The sequence below is a fragment of the Clavelina lepadiformis genome, chromosome 5 (genome assembly GCF_947623445.1).
Source record: "Clavelina lepadiformis chromosome 5, kaClaLepa1.1, whole genome shotgun sequence".
Lineage (NCBI taxonomy): Eukaryota > Metazoa > Chordata > Ascidiacea > Aplousobranchia > Clavelinidae > Clavelina > Clavelina lepadiformis.
The window spans coordinates 9,331,059-9,352,569 of NC_135244.1; the positions used below are offsets into that span (position 1 = coordinate 9,331,059).

At 35.9% G+C, this 21,511-nt stretch overlaps 2 protein-coding genes and 1 long non-coding RNA gene across 4 annotated transcripts; 2 read left to right on the forward strand and 1 right to left on the reverse strand.

Moving 5' to 3' along the window:
• Positions 1-235: 235 nt before the first annotated feature.
• Positions 236-3,847, forward strand: LOC143459918 (uncharacterized). The gene is made up of 3 exons (XR_013117801.1): positions 236-404; positions 2,438-2,646; positions 3,760-3,847. It is a non-coding gene; the product is annotated as an uncharacterized LOC143459918 (long non-coding RNA).
• A 195-nt stretch (positions 3,848-4,042) lies between these two features.
• On the forward strand, positions 4,043-21,248 carry LOC143459915 (CAP-Gly domain-containing linker protein 4-like). 2 transcript variants are annotated; one of them, XM_076957236.1, is made up of 14 exons: positions 4,043-5,134; positions 5,286-5,441; positions 6,492-6,582; positions 12,848-13,021; positions 14,229-14,488; positions 15,232-15,347; positions 15,421-15,563; positions 15,663-15,777; positions 16,252-16,361; positions 16,586-16,702; positions 16,843-17,001; positions 18,427-18,670; positions 19,407-19,475; positions 20,207-21,248. In XM_076957236.1, the coding sequence occupies exons 1-14, from the start codon at positions 4,979-4,981 to the stop codon at positions 20,424-20,426; spliced, it is 2,130 nt and encodes a 709-aa protein (XP_076813351.1). In that variant the 5' UTR covers positions 4,043-4,978; the 3' UTR covers positions 20,427-21,248. The 2 variants fall into 2 exon arrangements, with proteins under 2 accessions (XP_076813351.1, XP_076813352.1); XM_076957237.1 differs by lacking the exon at positions 12,848-13,021.
• Positions 9,409-11,603, reverse strand: LOC143459917 (zinc finger BED domain-containing protein 5-like). The gene has a single exon (XM_076957240.1). The coding sequence runs from the start codon at positions 10,941-10,943 to the stop codon at positions 9,492-9,494; it is 1,452 nt and encodes a 483-aa protein (XP_076813355.1). The 5' UTR covers positions 10,944-11,603; the 3' UTR covers positions 9,409-9,491.
• Positions 21,249-21,511: the final 263 nt, after the last annotated feature.

Here is a 21,511-nt window from a genome sequence, read left to right on the forward strand (position 1 = left end):
TGATGCGATTGAGTTTGACCCATAGATATCTTATATATAATATAACGTTATTATAATATATAAGGTTAATATAATAACGTTATACGTATATAATATACGTTATTATAGATAAGATATCTATGGTTTGACCCCCCTGAACAGACCTTTTATTTAATTTTGATCTCACATAAGGGGATTTACCATTTTATGCGTGATCGCTAAATTGTTCAAACTGAGTACCAGAGCTAGGCTAATCCAAATTAATCTTGTTTTCCAGGGTTGTTAAATTGGTATTGATTTTAAAGACCTGTTAGCCATATTATTAGGACGTACCCTTTTGTCCCCTCCGAAGAAGCGCCTATGCTACCGATATCCTTTATAGGGTAGGGGACTTCAGGCCAGATGGAAAAGTTAGTTGTTTTTGGGTGAGTATTATACCTCGCGCTACAAGATGAAGCAATAATCATTATAGGCGCACTTCATTTTTATCACCCACGTACGTAACAAACTTTCCAATGAGGAATTTCGAACCATGCGTCTTCGGAAATGTTTGGATTTAAAAGGTCTAGCCTAGAAGACTAGAACTATAAATAAAGAATACCTAAAGTTTTGCTTTTCTTTCCAAAAAACAGATTGCCTGGTAATAAATTTGTTAAAATATACAACTTCTTCGCATTCTTCCCTACAAAAATTGACTAAATCTCTTTGAGTGTTTGAAAATATAATAGGCTACGTTATAGGGACTTTTATATGTCATAAAGAACATATATTTAATACCTACAAAAATATGAAAATTTTATGAAATATACGGTCATCCATAGTGGAAAGTGTGGCACCTGTATGCACGAGTTTCATCAACATACATGCTAAACTATTTATTTGCATGCTGATTTATAATAAATAAGCAAAGAAAAAGTTGGTTGTTTGAACGACAATTTGTAATTGATAAACAAAGAATTGAACCTTCCGTGCATGATAAAATTTGCATTTTGGCACAAGCGATTTCTTGTCATAAACTGCCAAACTTTTCAATCGGTTTGGTCGCCCTACCAATCCGGTGCGCGATGTAAAGCCACAGTTGAACCTTTCTTGCCAGTCCTCAGAAATGATGACCCCTGCCAGAAATGTTTAATAGAGTATTAAAAACCTTCCAGAATTGTAGATGCCGATGTTCAATAATTTAATATTCTTCAATTTCACAACATATATCGGTTAAGTTATAAAAACAGTGGCGACGTGAAGCAAATTACAACACTATGATGACAATTCAGCTCATCTGTGTGGATCTTTCTATCATCCGGTTGCTCACCAGTCTCATGGACAATTGCTATTAGCTTTGAAAGCAAAGTGTTTATATTGAACGGCTATCGTATGGTTCTGACATGCTCAGTGTTTCATTTTGTATTGTTTACTTTTTGCCATTAACTGGCAGAGCAAAATTTTTGCTTAAAATTAATCTCCAAGTGCTTAGTCAATTTTTATTTACCAAATAAAATTATAGTATTTTTCCAAAGTATTCCAGAAAATTAAAATTGCTGTGTCCAGCCATTTACATTTTGTTTCCTTTTTGTGTGTTCACAGTTTTGATTGTTCACAAAAAAAGGCAACAAGCAGATAACTCTTTAAAAAAGCGTGTTCACCGTTCTATTCATAACTTGAAATAACTGTCGCTCTTGAGTCCGCTTTTAATAAAGCAGCACGGTCATGCCCAAGTCTGGTTAAAACTACACTTTCCACTATAGACTATAAGACGAACATACTTTAGGACATCTCGAAAGTTGCATTGTCTAGATCAGTGGTTCTCAACCGGTGGTCCGCGAAACGTTTTCAGTTGGTCCGTGAGAACTTCGAAATTTGCAACATAAAGTACGAGTTTTTAAAAATTTTTTGCTGTTTATCATTGCTTTTTGAAATAGGCTTGAACATTTGCTTAATTGCCTATTGTGATGGGACAATACAAAAGCTTATTGAGATTTATCACCCGCAGGGAAGGCCTATTGTGATGCACTAGATTGCGGATTATACGAGAAGACAGCTGGATACAGTGATTTTAAGTAAAAATATCCGCATAGTTTGATGTTATTTTGAATGAATAGCGCAGTTGTGCACCAAGACTATTAAGTAAAACTAAGCAAAGAAACATTTAAGTGCAGTCTCAGAACCCTTAGTTTGCTTAAACTTCAGGGGTCCGCCACTGCTTTGACAGCAGCAAAAGGGGTCCGCCAAGATCAGAATGTTGAGAACCACTGGTCTAGATGTACATGAAGGTGTAGAATTAGATTGATAAAGTCTATAAGACTTGAATTACTTTGCAAGGGAAAGTAATGGCTTTAGTAATTTCTTTGTAAAATTACTTTTTTGTAAACTGTTTTGAACATGGTGTTTGTGGCTGTCTAGCCCACACAAATATTTCGAACCCTGAACTCATTTATACAGTTTTAATTAAAATATTTTATAGGTACCGGTACATTCCTCTTAAATTTTCAACACGCTTTCGGTTTCGCGGTCACAGCCTTGAACAGACAGTTTTGCCCAATATTTGAGGGCGATAAAATTGATTTTAAAATATTGCTTTCTAGCAAAGATTAATTTTCTGTTGACCTTTTCATTCCGTCCTCTCTGGAAAGAACATGCCTTCGTCAGGAGTCAGATGAACCTTCTTGCTAAGTCAGTTATATTTAGTTATCTATATATTATATCATATTAAAATTACCTTATGTGCCACATAAGGTAATTTAGTCTTAAAACCATTTAATTTATGCATTAATTATTAGTGGGTAGGCTTGCCATTTTTTTTAAATGCGAAACTGGGACACGTTGTCAATTTAATTTATTTGTGTTGCTTGTATACAAACAGCAATAGAAGATACTACAAACAAAAGGTTGCAAAATGGTAATATTTCAAATATACGACAAGATAATCAAACCTGTGAACAAATGGTATATTTGTTGTTGGCCCACGTTATGTATATACAGTTTATACACGTATTAAGATTAAGCATTTGATTTTTGGTAAATTACCAATTAATGTAGGCTTACTAAAGTAACGTAACGAAAATAGAAGGTAAATAAATTTATTAGCAAATTAACTAATCATATTTTTCTGTGCCAAGCACCTTTTTCTGAAATACCATGTTCGATTTCATCTTCTCATAAAATTCACTACATGTGAAATCAGTGTTAACTTTGCAAGTGAGGAGAGCTTTGACATTTTGACAAAATGCTGCTTCTGACTTGCAACTGCAATGCTGACTGACTGAGGTTGTCAAGCTAACTTTCTGAACTGATTGAATCTAGGTCATAGTGACGTAACAGGGGCAGTAGAATTTCCATTGGAGGATAGTAACCGCTAGAATTTCCTAACAGATAATGCTAATTGTTGACAGATTCGTTCAATTAAACCCCCTGGTGAAATGTCATTATGAAAAAATATTGCTTTTAAAGTAGACTATTGCAAATAGTTCTATCTTTAAAATGGTTAAAATGCAATGCTTGAGCTGTGGATGCAGAAAGAAACTCAATGGTCAAATAGAAAATCTCAGAACGCAAATTTCGAGACAAACTGGTTAGGGATAAGCCTTTAAAACTAAGACTGTCCCAGCTAAACCAGGACGTATGGCAAGCCTATTAGTGGGCAAAGCAAAGCGACCATTTTTATTGTCAACAAAAATGAAGAATTTAGGCTCAAAAACTAAAAAAGTAGAAATTTCAAAAACTATCTATTTTTATTTTGTAAATATATTTGTCTGTGTCCGTTAACTTTACATTTTTATGTTATAGTTGTCAATGCAGTTTGCATAGTGGGGTACCTGTAATAATATTGCCATCTGGTCCTGGCCGAGCTTTTTTGATTTGAGCTGAATAGAAATGACTCGTGGAAATCAAAGAGATCTTGCCAGAGCAAAAAACATTAAAAAACAACAAGAACAAGCAAAAGGAAAAAGAAAAGAGTCCGGCTCCTCAAAGACTGCGAGAATGGAAAAAGATGCCGATATAATGAGGCAAAAGCAACAAGCAAAGGAAGAGAAAGCTCAAGCTGAAAAAGCCGCCAGCTCCTCAAAAAAATAGCAAAACTAACATTAGATTCATTAAACTGATCTTGGTCCATGCTTGTATGATATGTGTATATAATGCATCAGGACCCACCATACACCTTTGAATTAAATTTGCATATGAAATAACAGATATTTTTTTATTAAAGCATTATAATATTCAAATGCGTAACATGAGCATATCATATTTTATACATAATAAGTGTACATACATTGTTCAGTAAGCCTATTTGATTTTAGTTCAAGTATAATTTCTACAAAATAACACTTTTGTCATAAAATCTGCAATCTCCGGAATTTACAATTATCGTAATGCATGTTGCGATGGTTTAGTATGATTTTTCAAAAAGTTTGTTACATCATCACATAAACTATATACTTATGCAAGGCCTAACCTAACCTGCAATTTTAAATCTAATCCAACTTGTTTTAAATTTTAATAATTTTAAATTGGTTTAGATTAAACTAAGGCCTAATGTTTTGTATATAATTTATAGTATGTATCTTTAATGTTAAAGTGTGATTAAAGATGTCCTGGAAGATAAATTATTATTTGCAAAAAATTTTGAGTCAGCTAAGACCATTACGTGTAATTTAGAGATATTTACTGTATATTGGCCTAACCTATGCTTGTTTGTACATCATAAGCTGTGGATTTTTACATGGCTAGTTTAAACAATTGTCGCCTGTATATTCATTTTCTGTCTGCTATATGCACGATATATATGAATATAGAGATTATTTAATTAACACTTAATAGCATTATATTTACTGTATGTTCTGTATTGGACGTTCTACAATTACTGAACGAAAACTTTTAAATTCTCTGAAATGTGAAATGTAATTTAGCAAAAGTGCAGTTAAAAATTCGATATTCATTTTGATGGAAAAATGACTTTTGACAAAAAAAGCCTTTTTTGTTTTGGTGTACACCAGTGCAAATTAGAATGATGGAAGATTGTTGTCTACCTCCAACTGATGCAGCTTATAAATCTGAAGCTGAAAAGGTTGACGAAGATTTGGAAATTCTCAGTATAGGATCTGATGTAAATGCTGATATTTTTGTTCACCCTGTAGCTGATATTCCGCTTCCATCTGAGATTGTAAGTATGTCATAAGAGAGTTGCAATTACTGTAACTTCATGGGTTTGTGTCATATTAAGTTGAAAAATTCGGGTGTCTGAAAAAAATGAAATAGTCACTTTAGGCAGAACCATTTTTATACATGTATGAATATTCAATATTGCGTTACAGGAGGAAAAAGAAAATGAAATTGTTTTTCTTGATCCAAGCATTGGTGAAGGAAAACGGTTGATGAATGATAAAAGAACTACCATACCTCAATTGTTTGCGATCATGAGGCAATTTATTGGACCACTATGCAGTAATATTGGCATTGTTGTAGATGAGGTTAGTTTACTGTAATGATTACTTGAGCATAATATAGAGTAACATGGAAACTGTAGTAATCGCAAATGTCATCTGCAGTGACTAAAACTATCTAAAGAAATTTCCATGAAAAATTTGATCTGCTTATAACAAATTGTTGCAATGACAAAAACAAGTGCAAAAATATCAGTGTTGTGTTAAACATTTAAGTACACTGTTTGAACTTTACAACAGTCCTTGCTCACTCAAACTGTGTCTTCATTAAAATGTACAACCAACATAAAGTTCTAAAAAAGTGCGAACAAGTCAAAAAGTGTTTGGAAGAGTGATCTACTGATTATGATACGCTTGTATCAAAGGTGTCAGACTGCCAGTACAATAAGGTAATAATTGAGGTCCAACCACAACATGTAAGTGGGTCAACATTCAATAAGATAAGAAAATATTTCAAACTAGTATTATTAACTCTGAATATCTAACAAAATGATATATGTGTTGCAGCCATTTCAGCTACATAGTTTAGGCCGGGGCTTCTTTTGGCATTATTTTTTTTTCACTATGGTCATGGTGCACATTGACTGCAAAACATATTCTCCTATCTCCCACAGATTTGTTGGACCAATGAAATCCTGGCATGTTAATGTTATCAACTGTGTGTAAAAAGTTTACTGTTAAATTGCTAATCGCAGAAAGAGCCAAATAGTGTCTCTAGGTGGACGAATTTTGCATTTACTGAACCTTCAGCTTAGTTAGTTGCTCGTTGCAGGTAATGAATTATAGGTAGCTAAATCTATTTTGTCCCTCAGTGAGCTGTAAGTTCTTCAGGATATATACAATGTAACTGTAAACTCCTTTTTAAGACGCTTATCTAATTTAATTAAGCAAACATCTAATTGCCAGTTACTTTTGTGCTTACATAGCATATGAGTGTCCTGGATCAATTACATGCTGTTTACTAATTTTGCTGATCAATTTCTCACAAAGAAATAAGGTTACCTAACTTGTGATGCTATCATTTGCTGGTGATGGTCGTGTAATGAACAATAATGTTTTTTTTTTTATACAATAAAGATGCTTCGGCGAGGAATTGGGATAAATGATGTAGATTCTACAACAGGCATGACAATGCTTCATTATGCGATTCGAGCATCAGCCCTAGCAGGTAAAACTGGCTAATCTAGTAATATATATGACAGCTTGTCACTAAAATGTTTATGCAGCTCGCAGTGGGATCTCATTATTTCGGGGTTAATTAATGAGAAATTTTCTCCATCCCACACAATTTGTCAAGAAACAGGTATCCACATATCTACTTTAATGCATTGTATCTCGTTTTTTCATTCCACAAAGCCAACTTATTTGACTGGGTACCTTGTTCGGATTAATGAGATCTCACAGTATATATATATCTTGCCATTTTTTTGTTTTGTCATGGATGAAGTATTGGAAGCGTAAGCTTTAATTTTCACTTTTTTCAATGCTTGTTACATTTTTTCCAATGATACTTTATATACAGTAATTTAAATGCAACCAAAAGCTTTTTGTTTATATGTGCTTACTATCCTGTTGCTTATTTTCAAATAAAGTTAGTATCGGTACTAGAAAACAATAATTATGTTTTAGGTAGAAACTTAGCTTTTTATGCTGATTTTAATAGAATTTATCTTGCTGATAACAGGCCACCTGTAAACTTGAAAACCTATTGTGTAGTATCATGTTACACTATATATAATTATCGTAAGTATATAGATCTCTGTCCAGGCACAAAATTGATCATCATCTAATTAATTCTATTTTTGGCTGATTACAAGTTTTATGTTTGTTGGTTGCAAGGTCAACTTTTTACGAATTCTAGTTTACAATAAATCCTCACATTTTATTTCATTACAGTTACTAAATTTAAGATCATTGACAAGCAGCATTAACTACACCAACTTGTCAGAGTGAGAGGCGATGAGCGAATGACCACATTTTATTGGAAATAATCAAGAGACCCCTACATTTTTATTTGACATGTTATCACCACTGTAGCTGATTAGCAGTTATTTAGCTTGCTGCTGATTAGATACTACTCCAGAAATGTTTGTCAACTTAACCTTAGTGTGCTGCAAGAAGTCTTATTTATAAGGTCTCAATCTAGATTGAATTCCTTGATTTTGGGGCCAATCTTAATTCTTACTAAAACTTACTTCAACACTCGCACAGAACATAAACAAAAACTTCATAAAATTATATTGGATTGGTTTCTCAAACACAGGCTTTAGCAGGAAATTCAGAGATAATGTATTGAGATGCTGTAGTTTGTTTATCATTTTAGTCTGAATGGATAATCCCTTGATTTAGTTATGTGATTCATTGGATTCATTAAATGTATTGTTGTTCTACCGGTGGTTCAACAAACTTATTCTTAAAGTTCATTATAATATAACAGTATTTGCTAGAATTAGGTCAGTTTATATGTGGCCACCACCATCATATACAAACTAACTTTTCCCAGCTGAATTGAACTCATTGTCACAAGTTTTATGATAGGTGGGACAAAATTGAAACCAGTGAACCGATTTTTAGAAATTTGAATCCCAATACTGCTTGCGTTTAAAGGGTAACCAATGACATATATGTTAACTGTAACTAAATAATTAACTATGTTAACTCATGTAATTAAAGAGTATTTTGTAATAGATACAGTCAGACCTAATTAATCCGCACCACTTTGTTTCACCACAAAATGTTGGTTTAGCAAGGTATCCAGACAATCAAAACAATAATAGAGCGAAATTTTTCACAGTGAATGTCAGGCCGTGCTGCTTAACTGTGGATGTAGGGCTACTGTACTTGACACTCAAGCCTATTACAGAGGCCTAGGGGTGAGACTGCTGCTTTCATCGTGTGTAGATAACTGGCTATTGTTTTTTTTTTCGGTTGTATATCATCTGAGTGACAATTTATTTGAGTGACAGTTCATTTGAGTGACACATTGATAAGTACTGTTTAATTCATTTGAGTGACACATTGATAAGGACTGTGTCATTCATTTGATTGACAGACTGACATTTGTTGTTTAAGTTGAAGTTGCTGTTAATTAGTAAGTGCACAGATGACAACACACACAAGACAAAGTTTAGAGTACTATCTACAAAAAAAACAACTAAGAATCCTCAACCATTTCGTCCAATTCTTCTGTTAGTTCCGCAGTTGGTCCGATCTTCAAATTACGCGCAACTCGGCGGAGGAATACTTCCTGTGGAAGGTCTTCTGGGAAAATAAATTTCCAATGTGGGTTTCTTTTTGCCTTGTCATACGCGATCGGCGCAATGGTGTTGATGCACCAAATTCAAGGCGAAAGAGTTCTTGGAAAACTCTATGATGCTCGCTTTGAAACTCTTCAATTATTTTGAAAATGCTTTGGTGGTATCTGTTAACAATTTCATTGAAGCGGTGATGCCTCCTGGATGTTACTTGTACGAGCAAGACCTGATTGTTGCAGTTGGCTGACACTCCAAAAATCAGGTGGGAAGAGGGGTGGGTGTCGAGTTGTAGGGCGACGGTTGATTGGTCGTCTTCCTCGGCACGTTGCGGTTTGGATTGGTTGGCCTAAGACATACACTTCTTCCAAATATCTGAAAATTTCTGCCTCCTTTGGTGAAGCGTCTTGGGAAAGAACTGCAAGTGCAGATGGTATTGCGTCAGCCTCTAAGAAGCTTAGCGCAATCAATGTTCTGATCTTTAAATTGAAATCATCATCATCACGGAATTCCGTTGCCAATCCCTTCTTATATGCCAATCCCCCTCCAATCTGGACTCTTCGATATATGCTTTGCCCAGGATGGAAAAGACATCCGTGGCAGTACGAATTGGTAAACACTTCCTTTAAAGCAGTGGTTCCCAAACTTTATCTACTCGCGTACTATTTTTTGGTTCATGCAGCGTTCTCGTACCACCTACATTGTAGGTGGTCCGACAAACTCCAGAATTCACAAATAAAAAATGATAGGCAAAATGTTTAATGAATACCGTTGAATGGGATACTTAAAACCCTCAAGATGAAATTAACAAAAACACAACACAATTTTAATGAGATGGATGAAGTTGTTTTTTCTCAACCAGTTGGTCGATGCGAGGAATAACTTTGCTGACAGCGCATCGAAAGTCATGTCCAGGCGCAACAAGACGGTTCCGTGTCTTCGATTTGATAGTCACCATAGCAGAGAACCCCTGCTCGCATTCCCACGTAGACGGAAAAATTAATAACTGGGGAACAGCATGACTGGCTAGCGTAGGGTATGATGATACCATACTCAGCCAGAAGTTTTTAGGACAACATTCTTTGTGTTTCGCTTTAGCTGTCTCATCAGCTTGTATGTCTATTAGCTCCTCTTGTTCCCCGGTTCCCACAGGCACATCGGCTGGATCAACGAAGAACGGGTTCGTGGAGTAAGCACAGCATGCAAAGTCCGGGAAGTAATGCATCAATTCAGTCTTGAGTTGTGAAAGATGACAGACAATTTCTTTGGAAATATCATCATTAGGTTTGTTCTCGAGGGCATCCATGACTTTGAACATTTCGTAGCTGTTATTCTCAACATTCTTAATCCAGAGGTCCAGCTTCCGAACAAACGCCCCAAGCTTTGAGATGAATCCTGTTACAGTTCGGTTGGGCCCTTGCAACCACAGGTTGAAGTTGTTTAGGACTTCAAAAATGTCTGCTAAGTAGGCCAACCTCAAAATATATTCTTTACTCTCCAAGTCTGTTTGAAAATCGTGATTCTTCTCCTTGCAAAATTGAAGCAGTTCTTCACGCAGTTCGAACAGACGCCTAGTTGCATTACCTCGGGAGAGCCAGCGCACTTCCGTATAGTAGAGAAGACAAGTGTGGTCGGAGCTTAAATCGTCACAGAGCCGCTTGAACAACCGAGTATTCAGGGCTGACGATTTAACAAAATTTACGATCTTGATAACTCGCTGCAAGCATGATAACATATTTGGAGGGAGCACCTTAGCACAAAGGGCAAATCTATAAATGAAACAATGCACAATGGTGGTGTGGGGAGACACAGCTTTCACATGGGCCGTAAACCCCGATTTTCGGCCAAGCATAGACGGAGCCCCGTCTGTTGTGCATCCAACCAACTTTCCCCAGTCCAAATCATTCAGTCTGAAAAAATCGTTAACAACGTTAAAAATATCCTTTCCTCTTGTTGTACTGGGAAGATCCTGGCTCATAAGTAGCTCCGTCTTGACAGAATTATCTTGCGTAAAGCGAACATGCACAAGTAACTGACAGCATTTGGTTACGTCAGTTGACTCGTCCAGTTGAATTGAAAACCCAAACTTTGAGGCTTTAACTCCTGCAATTACTTGGTCGGCAATATCGACTGACATCTCCTCTATTCGATTCTTCACAGTGTTGTTAGATAGGGGCACAATATCCAGCTTTGCAGCCGCTTCCTCTCCGATCACTTGTCTAACCAAAATCTTCGCCGCTGGCATTATGAGAGACTCTGCAATTGTATGTGCCTTCATGTTTTTAGCCACCAGGAGGGAGACTTCATACGACGCTTTGACAATGCTCCTTTTCCTCTGGTAAATAGTGCCAGTTTTGTCCAGACGTTGCCCCTTCACGTTCTCGCCAAGTCGTTGAAAGTAACTGGCATCTCAATCCTTCTTGTTAGCATGATTTGTCTCCAGATGGCGTTTGAGCAGGCTGGGTTTCATTGCTGCATTAGCAAGAGTCTTCATGCATACTACACACTGCGGCAGAGACTCTCCTCCGTGTTCGATAGCTATGAACCCGTACTTTATATAACCCGGGCTATACTTTCGTTTTGACATGTTACTAAAGGCTCGTGAATATTAAACAAAAATTAGTCGAACTTTTACCACCCTCGCTACAGTGCTACAGCACAACTAACGTATTACAAAAACTGACTTCAAGGATGTATTACGTAGTAATAAATGACGTTCTATTTCGTCACAAAGAAACCCTGTTTTACGATCCATTCAGTAGGGAATATAGAATGAAATTTCATGCTCTACCTAATTTATGTGAATTAAAATAATGCCGACGACAATAAAACATCATTTGCGATTGTTTGGTGTGAACTTGATAAGTTGCTCGCGTACCACCTGGAAGATCTTCGCGTACCACTAGTGGTACGCGTACCATAGTTTGGGAACCACTGCTTTAAAGCAAGGGTCGGCAACCTTTTGCTAGTCACGGGCCAAATGTCGAGTGTACAACTCTTTGGCGAGCCGGAATTTTCATTAATACTATAATTCACACTCACTTCAGTATATTACGCTACATTGCTGCAATCTCAATCATACCAATCACAAAAAGAGCAAAATACATGTATTCACACTTCAACAACACAGAATTAATGTGACACTTGATGCTGCTTGCTTTGTGAAAGTTTTTCAACATCTGGTGACCAATCAGATGAAGCAAGAACCAGAACATTTTCTAAATGGGCGTCGGAAATGCGTGATCGATCGAAACATCGATACCATTTCTTTTACATTGTTGGTCAAGCTGGGATAAAGACCACTTTCAATTTTGCCTTCAATTCGTCACTGCATTGCATTTCAATAAATTTGATCCATTTGAAATTTTTCGGGAATGGTATTGGCATCCATATCAAACGGAGTACTGAATAGCTTGAATTTATTTTGTAGAGAACAAATGTCGCATCTCTCTTTGTATCTATAATCACTAGTCTAGTCTACTCTACAAACAATCTCGTACTTAGTACGGGATACTAGTCTACCGCCTTCGCACCAGTTTTATGGCGTAACAATAGACTAGTACGTCGTACTTATGGCGTAACAATACCACAAATTTTTCAAACAGTGCTAACACTGCAGTTTGGAACTCAATAAGAAACGGCGAGTCGTATTCTTGTGATAACTAATTAATATGTCTCGGGCCGGACGATTTCGCATGGTGGGCCGAATTCGAATTGCCGACCCTTGCTTTAAAGCATTGACAGCAACCTTCTCGAAACCATGTTTTCTATTGCGTCGGTGCGATCTTGCATGAAATGCAACAGATAACATGGTTTCCGTTGTATTTGTGTGAAGAGCAACGGAAACCATGTTATCTGTTGCATTTATATGGTATGTGCCACTCATTTCTCAACCATTACTGTAGTTTGAACAGTAGGGCTACTCACCAATGTGTCACTCAGTTGAGCATGAATTATTTGTCACTCAAATGAACGTTAAAAGAATGTGTCACTCAAATAAGCTGTCACTCAAATGAAGTGTCACTCAGTTGATCAACGACCGTTTTTTCATCTACGACAAACGCACTAGAGTTGTATTGACAACCATTTCTTTCGTTTTGCACTTCACAATCCGGTTTATCGAATATTTTTCTATTGATTTAGCACATTTGTTTCGAAACTTTTATGTGGAACTTTTTGCAGGGTTTTCCGATTACGGAGGTAAAATGCATGGAAAGAAATCCGTTCCTTGTAGTTTTGTGTCGAATAGTGGGAATTCCTATTGTTCAGGGTTTGGATTAATGAGGTCTGACTTTATTGTTTTTCATTCTGGCATATTTTGCTCATTGCTGAGGATCCTCACTTTAACTTTTATAAGTAAGCAAATAGCTACAAGTTTTCTCTTGTCCTGTGCACTTGCACCTTGTTTTTGTGTATGCGTATGTTAGAAAAAAATGCAGCTGGAACTCTTAAGTTTACTTAGTCAATAGTTAGTTGTACATAAAAGTATACTAAACTTGCTGGGAAGATGAGCAAAAATCTCGGAATGTTTAAACAAATTTTAGTCCATACAAGGGGCATATGAAAATTAACACTTCCAAAACACAAGGTTGGATGTCTTTATTTTAAATCCGATTGCTTGGAATTCGTGAAAGTTTAAGGAAGCGAGAATCTGTTGAATGAAAAGGCACGGAACAATCTCAAATCGGTCAATGGATAGGAACATCTTTGGCGAACATTCCCTACCTGGCTTCCCAAAACTAATACAAAAAGTCATTTTTCAGTTAAAGTACATAAGGATAACCTTGATAAATTTAGAAGTAAAAATAAATTTATTTAACGCCTGTCTTCCACATTTTTTGTACAGATTGACTGATATGGTTTTTTCAGGTCCAATACCGACTATTTAGTAACCAAAGACACCGATAACCAATATTTAAAGCCAATATTAATTTTGTAGTAATGCGAAAACTATTGACATTAAAATTTTGAACAATACAAACTCTAACACCTAACTTTTTTAAAATACTTTTATATACTTACCAAACAGCTTGTGTTTCAAAAGCATGTGGTGCAAACAAAATCTTACATCACCAACACATAATAGTAAAGGGAAATAATTTGGATGTTAAGTAGCTATTCATGCAAAACTTTCACTGCTGATGTTGACAATGCTGGAGACAGGGAATCACTGTTTCTGGAGCGAGCCAAATTACCAGCTTTTAAAGCAATCTGAAGTTGGCAGCTTGTTTTAAAAAATGCCAATATGCGTGAAAATTCCAAATATTGGACATAGTGATTGGTCGATCCCTTATTTTGATTAGGCTCTCTATTTTCATATTCTCCCCATATATATTATGTGTCCCGCATTTGAAGTACGTGTTAATTTTGCTCACCTAATTCCAGATGGAGCATTCTTACTTTTATGTTTAAATACCGGATAAGTGATGCTTTACAAAACTATTAATAGTGTTGTACCTTTTCTTTCAACAAGTCCTTGCTTTACTTCATTGTTGACTTTTTCCATAGTGAATGTTTACTCAGCTTTGCTGTTTTTTAAATAACCCTTCTAATGTTTTTACAGAAAAATCTGGCCTTGCTGTGGTGAAACGCTTACTGTCAAATGGAGCTGATCCATGCCAAAGGTCTTTGTACACAGACATGAATGCATTGCACATGGCCGCTTACTTTGATGTTGCATCCATTGCCCGCTTGCTTGTGAAAGAATGTGATTTGTGGCCTTCAGTACCAGTTGATAGTTTATGTGATAGTTATGAATATGGAACTAGTTTGCATATTTCTTCCTCCTGCTTGTCGGTAAAAACCCTGGAAATATTATTACAGGTTGGGTTTAATTTAGGGCAAAAATTTTAAAATTGATAACTGCTGTGTAATGTTGCTTGTGATCAGAAATTTTATTACATAATTTACATATAACAAGGCCATAAGTAATTTTGTATCTTTTGCTACTACAGTCTATTCACTAGACATCTGATTTCAAAAGTCAGTGCAAACAGGTTAAAAAGCTAGTCCTCAACGTTTTTTGTAGATAAAATATGCCCAAGAGCCAAGAGCAGGTTATAATAATCTAACTTATGCCAAACTTTCAAAACAGTAAACCTGTTACATAATTTTGTAAGTTTTGTAATTATTGTTAGTTAAAAGCAACACTACTGCTTTGCAATTGCAATCAGCTGATATTTTGCATATTGTATGCCATTTCTGGTACAAATACTCTATATCGGGGGTGTTCAAATGGCGGATCTCGATCCGGATCCGGATCTTTTCAACTTTTTGTGTGGATCTTCCAATGTAGTCTTGAAACAATCTTGCAGCTGTAGCACACTTCACTTTTGACTTTTACAAAGTTATTAATATGTTGTAGGCCCTACAATGTAGGGTACATTTACATAAATAAAGCACCATAAAAATTAAAACATGTCCAACATGTTTACTATTCGTATTTAGTGGATCATCATGTTGCCAGGTTTGGCTGTGGTGGATCATGGCAGAAATCATTTGAACACCCCTGCTCTATATGTTGTCAGTATGGCTCAGTATTTTAAATCATATTATTTCAATCTTAGAAAGGAGCTTCGTGCAATGCCAAGGATGACTTAAATCGCACTCCAGAAGAATGCCTTCCACACAATTTAGTCAACATAGAGCAAGAGAAACGATCCAACCAAATAAGGGAGTTACTGTAAGACTTTGAATACTTAAGAAACATCTTACAAATTTAAACAATTTACTCATTAGTGAAGGTTTTTTCTTAGTCACCGATACAATGAATCCCCAAGATCAGCAAGCAAACACAGTTCCGGTAGTGATTCTACCAAGTTAAGTGTTGGTATGCATGTGAATTTTCAGATTGAGAGGCCAAGCGGGAGGGAAAAGAGCAAGCTTGTAACCATGTTTGGTGAGTTTTCAGTTGTAGACAATTAAAATTTTAGTTTTCACAGTTCAATAGCTTTAAGTTTAACTCAATACGATAGTAGCGTCACTTTTTCCTGTGCAGGAATAATCAGGTACCTGGGAAGTTTGCCACCAAGTGTAGATGATTGGGCAGGTATTGAACTTGACTATGCTGAAGGGAAAAATGATGGTTCCTTTGAAGGCAAAACATATTTCAGGTATACATTCGCTTATACATAAAACAATGGTTTTAAACATTTCCTCCACTGAAACTATCCAAGTACCAGTCAAGATTATTGCCATCATTGTAGTTTGTCAACAAAAGTTGATGTTATAGGTTGCACTACTGTTTATTCAAGTTGTTCTTAACATATGTTAGTGCAGTTTATGGTTGTCGGTCAGTTCAACCTTTGACCAATTCAACTTGGGGTGATTAAACCTATAACATTTTAACCTAAGGTCTATTTGATGCATAGGCTTTGGTTTAATTATTATGGGTTTCATTGTCCTAAGTTCAATCAACCTGGAACTAATAAACTAATAAATGTTTACTAATAAACCTGATATGGAGAAGTGTGTATTTAATTATTCCTACAAGATTTGCATACCCTAAAATTGCTTGTGTTTTAGTATGGAAGAGCCAGCAGTATTTCATTAACTGTTTACATAAACTAAGGGTGTTCTTTACATAGATGCAAAAAGGATCATGGTATTTTTGTTCAAACATCACGTGTAAGTCCCCTATTTTCTGGTAGAAGAGTTAATAAAAAACGAGTTTCAAGAAAGAAGGATATGAGCAAAAGTAAATTTTACAATTTTCAATTTCTGTTGATGAATAAAAAGTTTTCTTTCACACTGTTTATTATATTTTTAAATCTATAAAATTTTTGTGACATGTTGTATATACTGTCATGCCTTACAGTGTAAATGCTTGCTTTTTATTTTCAAAACGGCATTCTCAGCAACATAGTCTTAATCGATCATCACTTTGCCCTAGATACGCAACAGCTTTCCTTATTTATGTAGATTCAAGTCGGCGAAGATCAAGCAGTCAATGTGAATATGTTGTTGGCAACAGAGTATTAGTAGCTGGAAGCTTAGCAGGAACAGTTAGATATGTTGGAACTACTCAATTTGCATCAGGTATTATAAGAATTTACAGACAATTAAACATAAAAAACAGCTTTTATGCTTGGTGCTAATATGATCTTTTGATACATTTTGAGCAATTAAGTTAATTTGAATATTTGTTATGTTTAATATTGATCTTATTGCCATCTTAGGTGTTTGGTGTGGAGTAGAACTAGATAAAGAAGGCCCTGGGAGAAATGATGGTAGCGTTGGAGGAATTTCTTATTTTCGATGTCCTTCATCTAGAGGAGTTTTTGCTCCTCCATCAAAGATATCTCATAATCTTGAACAAGTTTCTTCAAAACTTGAAGGTTGTGGTTAACTTTTTAACATACTTAGAGAAATTCAATCTAGACAATGGGGTGAAACGCCAGACTTTGTTTTAACAAATCAAAAGAGAGATATCTCAAAGGAAACGGAAACCGGGTATGACAACAACTTCCAAAGTGGCTTTGCTCATCCCACACCCAGGTAGCTCATTACCCTGAGGTTTCATTGAAAGCCCAAAATCTATGATAATCTTATAACTTCAGAACAAGTTGAGCTGGAGGGTTGGTAAGATTAAAATTCTTTGAAGATTCTGGTTTATATCCGTTGTAACACAACTTCTACCACTAAGTTATGAATTGACACAAACAACATTTTAACTAAAAGCGAGCATTAGGCGATAATGATGTCTATTGTCTTGCGTTCAACAAAATACTTAGTATTTGGGAATTACAAGCGAACATAATTCAAGTAAAGAGTTTGATGATGACTTCCAGGATTTGATCTGTGATAAAGCATTGGGTTCCCCACCTACAATTTTCAGAATATTTATTACACAAAATATTTGTATCCGTGCCAAAGCATATTATCACTTTTCTCGTTTAGCTGTAAAAAAGTGAAAATAACCACGGCAAGCAAAGGTTTGATGAGCATGGAAAATGAGGCTTCCAGTTTATAAAGTGATGTTGTTGTAAAAGCATTCGAGTCATATCCAAGTAATACTTAATTGCTTAGTTTTAAATAACTTAAAGTTTTTTAAAGAAATGATTGTTTTATCCTGGTTCGGTAATTGCTCTCAAGACTTATTTGACAATTAATGCATACTTCAGTATGTAAAAATTGTTGTTTTGTAATGACGAGAACTGCATTATTACTTACTTCAAAACTTTTTAAAGTTTAATTGAAAATAAAGTGCAATGCTTACTTCACAAATGTATGTAAAGTTGTTCATTTTTGGGCTACTCCGTTTATTAAAATCTTGTTTGCAACTTACGTGGTAGAGTTAGAAGTATTTGTTGTCTTACGTCAGATTTCAACATGGACCTTCGGAGCATTTAAGCCAAGAATTAACTTTGTAGCTAACTCAAGTTTGAGATTCAAGACCATGCATGACTTTTCAGGGCAATTAGTTATATAGATAGCTACCTCGATGTTGGTGGCAGCTGCCATAAAAACACTTTGGAAGTTGTCTTCACACCGTACCTACTCTTTATAGAGAACTGTTTTTGTTTATTTGAAAAAAAGATTACTTCACCTAGCTAGAGCAAACGGAATTAATTAAAGATTGCGATATTTAGGCAAATGATGTGGCTTGTTATAGATTTATAGGTACATGCTCAACTTGCATTAGCTTTATGATGTCGATTAGGTTGTTGTGGTTTCTTATCACTTCTACATTTCTTTTATTTAGATGTACTGTCTTAGTCAGTTGTAATTGTTTTCATTTTTTACGGATGACCTCTCAACAGATTTGGAACCTTTGACTTCTCAAGTTTCCTCAACTTCAAAAACGTTCGTGAAAGGTCAGTCAACTTCTACCGCAAGTCGTCAAGCCAAACCCGCGGAAGCTAAACCAAAATCCCAAGAGCTGGCTTCAACGAAATCAGCCCCTTCCACTCCTGACATGCTGCAGAAACGCAAGGACATGTCAGAAAATCGTACAGACAGCGCCAGTTCAACGCCCGTTACCAGAAGACGTTCAGCGCAGGCAGGGTGGGTTTGTGAATGTAGATGATTGCCGATGGGTATCACGTAGGTGGTTGAATTCGATTTCAGTCTTATTGCTTATAAATTTTGGTTGAAATTAATTTCGTAATAATGGTTATTCCCTTAATCTCTGTCGTGTATGTATGCTCGTGACGGTTGAAAGTGGAAATAAGCCGATTCGCAAGTTTAATCTACTCAATGCAAGTATTTATACTTTGCTTTGAAAGTGTTATTCTTTGCATTAATCCCTTCGTGCCTATCTTTTAATTCGGTGAACGAGTGCCATGCACGTTGCTTAAACATAAACGTTGGAAATAAGAAAAAATTACTGGAGCCGCAGGCCAATATTCTCAAAAGAATTCTCAAAGTCCATCCAAACATAAAGATTGCGTTGAAAGTCTAATTCCTTGCATTAATCTCATCGTGCTTATCTTTTAATGTGGTGAACGTGTGCTAATGCACGTTGCTTAAACATAAACGTTGGATATGAGAAAAACAAGTCATGCCGCAGGCCTAACCTATCAGAAAGAAAGTTTCAAAGTCCATCCGCGAACAACTATTTCATATTTTGAGAATTAACTAAATTCTTCCCGCGTTTGCCAGAACAGGTTAATTTTAGGATTTTTCCAACACTGTTACCACTTTCCCTAAAGCTTTAGCATTTTTGAACTGTACAGGTTTTCAGGAAAAACCTACCTTGTTTGTTGATTTTTTCAAATCAAAAGATTTATTTATATTTCAGGAAGACATCTTATTTACGTCCAGGCCTTCGAGTCGATGTCTGCGGTACAAAACAAACTGCAATTGTCAAGTAAGTACAGTTGGATGTAAGATAATCTTATGTAGTTTATAATCTCTACGCCTATTAAAATAAATAACCCAACGGCTTATTTTCTATTTGTTTATCCCCAAACTTCAAAGACAGTTATCAACGTTTTTCTTCTGTCACTAATTTCATACGTCAATGATTTCGCTATTCTGTTTGTATGTAATCATTCTCTACATGTATTTTTGCTCCAGTCGTTAGGTCAGCCCCACAATACTTGAAAGACTAAACATTTTTATTAAACGCTTGTTGGGAGAAGATATCTCGCATTGGTTTCAATCTTGACATCAAAATGCATGCTTAGCTTTTAGGGTTGGGCTGAACTTTTAGGACACTTTGGTCACACAATATGCACGTATTTTCGTGACCTTGTAAAGTTCAGTTTTCTGCTCGATTGTTTTTCGGTGATCGGAAACGTCCAAAAGCGCACAGTTCTACAGATAAAGAACCGCTTTTCGTTTACTTGCCGCTAAGATCCTTAATGCGTAAGCCAACGTAGTGAAAAGTGTCTGTTTTAAACCTTAACCACATTCGATGTAAAATTGTAACCACGCGATGGCTTTCGTACTTCCAGTTTGCGTAAAATACGGCGAAGTTATTCCCGGAAGAAATTATAATATAGCCATTTCTTTCGTAGAAAGTCAATTGCCATGTAAATTTAACCAGTGCTGACGATGTACGTTGAATATGCTAAATAGCTGTTCTCGCTTTTTAAGGTTCATTGGAATGACCAGTTTTGCGCCTGGTCTCTGGGTTGGGCTCGATCTCGGTGCAGCCCGGGGCCGTAACGACGGATCGGTCAAAGGTCGAAGATATTTTACGTGTCCGCCCAAACACGGTATCATGCTCAGACCAAGCAGAATTACTCATCGTGGATTTAACGGAGATCAAATACTTCCAGCCAATCTGCTAAGCAGTTGCGGCAATGACAAATGAACGAAAACAAAACAACTTGTCTAAGTAGGTATTATTTATACAAGGCAAACTGCGTTGAATTTTTTGAAACAACTTGATCTGTTTGTTTTGCCTTCAGTGTTTCTCGTCTTGCAAAAGATATCCGTTAATCGTATTTTTTAGTACTCAAGTTCCCTGTACAGTACTACATTTATCTGTAAGTGTTAGTAAGATTAACGCATAAATTATTTTTACTTCTTCATATATACTACATTCCAAACCACATTGTCATATTTACCTCATTTGAAACAAATTCTATACCAAACTTGTTTATATTTTTATCGATCTGACCAAGGTAATCCTGATACGATCGCATCCAAATACGGAAATTCCGCGACAGGGGCGCCATGTTCGATAATGATAATTCGAAGAATCCGCAATTTAGTTGCGTTTTTCAAACTCTAAATATGTAATCTCATTGCGTACGTGACCATCGCACGACCGCGCTTCTGGCCGCATGGAAAGGTGTAAAATATTTTTTTTCTTTTTTTATGTTGTTGATGAGAAAAAATGTCTCTCCGACCTTTCTGCTTTCTCAAAGAGCTTTTAATTGTGTTTATTTTTCTAAAGCGTGCTAAATTACTGATTTCAGACATGAAATGCTGCTCATTGTATAGTATAGTCTCTTCACTATGACAAAGTACTGTAACACAAACGTGCTGTATATTTTGTTACTCTTTGTAATAGGTTCACTGTGTTGTTGCGCCCAATCTTTTTTTGATTGGGTATTCTTGTACTAGTTTTAGCTCATAACTTATGAACGTCAACGGTGCAGTGATTAATAATAAACATTGTGATACCGTATTTTTTATCGCTTAAAAAATTTAAAGTGCCCCAAGCTACTGCAAGCAAACGTGCAACTAGCATGTCTGATAACCGGCTTCTGTGTTAGTAAAGCGGTTTCAAGAGTTTCACTACTTTTCAGCCTATAATGCCGGCTATTTCTAGAAACTTGTTCAATTTGTTGCTAAAGCGAAAGGTGTTTCTAATTATAAAATATAATACTCTCGTAGTACAAGGTTCTTAAATATCCACTCTATAATCTTTAGCGTTACTGGAATGCTTTC

Coding starts and splice junctions, on each gene's coding strand:
- LOC143459915 (XM_076957236.1), top strand. CDS start 4,979: ATGATGGAAGATTGTTGTCTACCTCCAACTGATGCAGCTTATAAATCT. Junction 5,135..5,285: donor TTCCGCTTCCATCTGAGATT/GTAAGTATGTCA, acceptor ATTGCGTTACAG/GAGGAAAAAGAAAATGAAAT. Junction 16,703..16,842: donor AACTACTCAATTTGCATCAG/GTATTATAAGAA, acceptor TTGCCATCTTAG/GTGTTTGGTGTGGAGTAGAA.
- LOC143459917 (XM_076957240.1), bottom strand. CDS start 10,943: ATGAAGGCACATACAATTGCAGAGTCTCTCATAATGCCAGCGGCGAAG.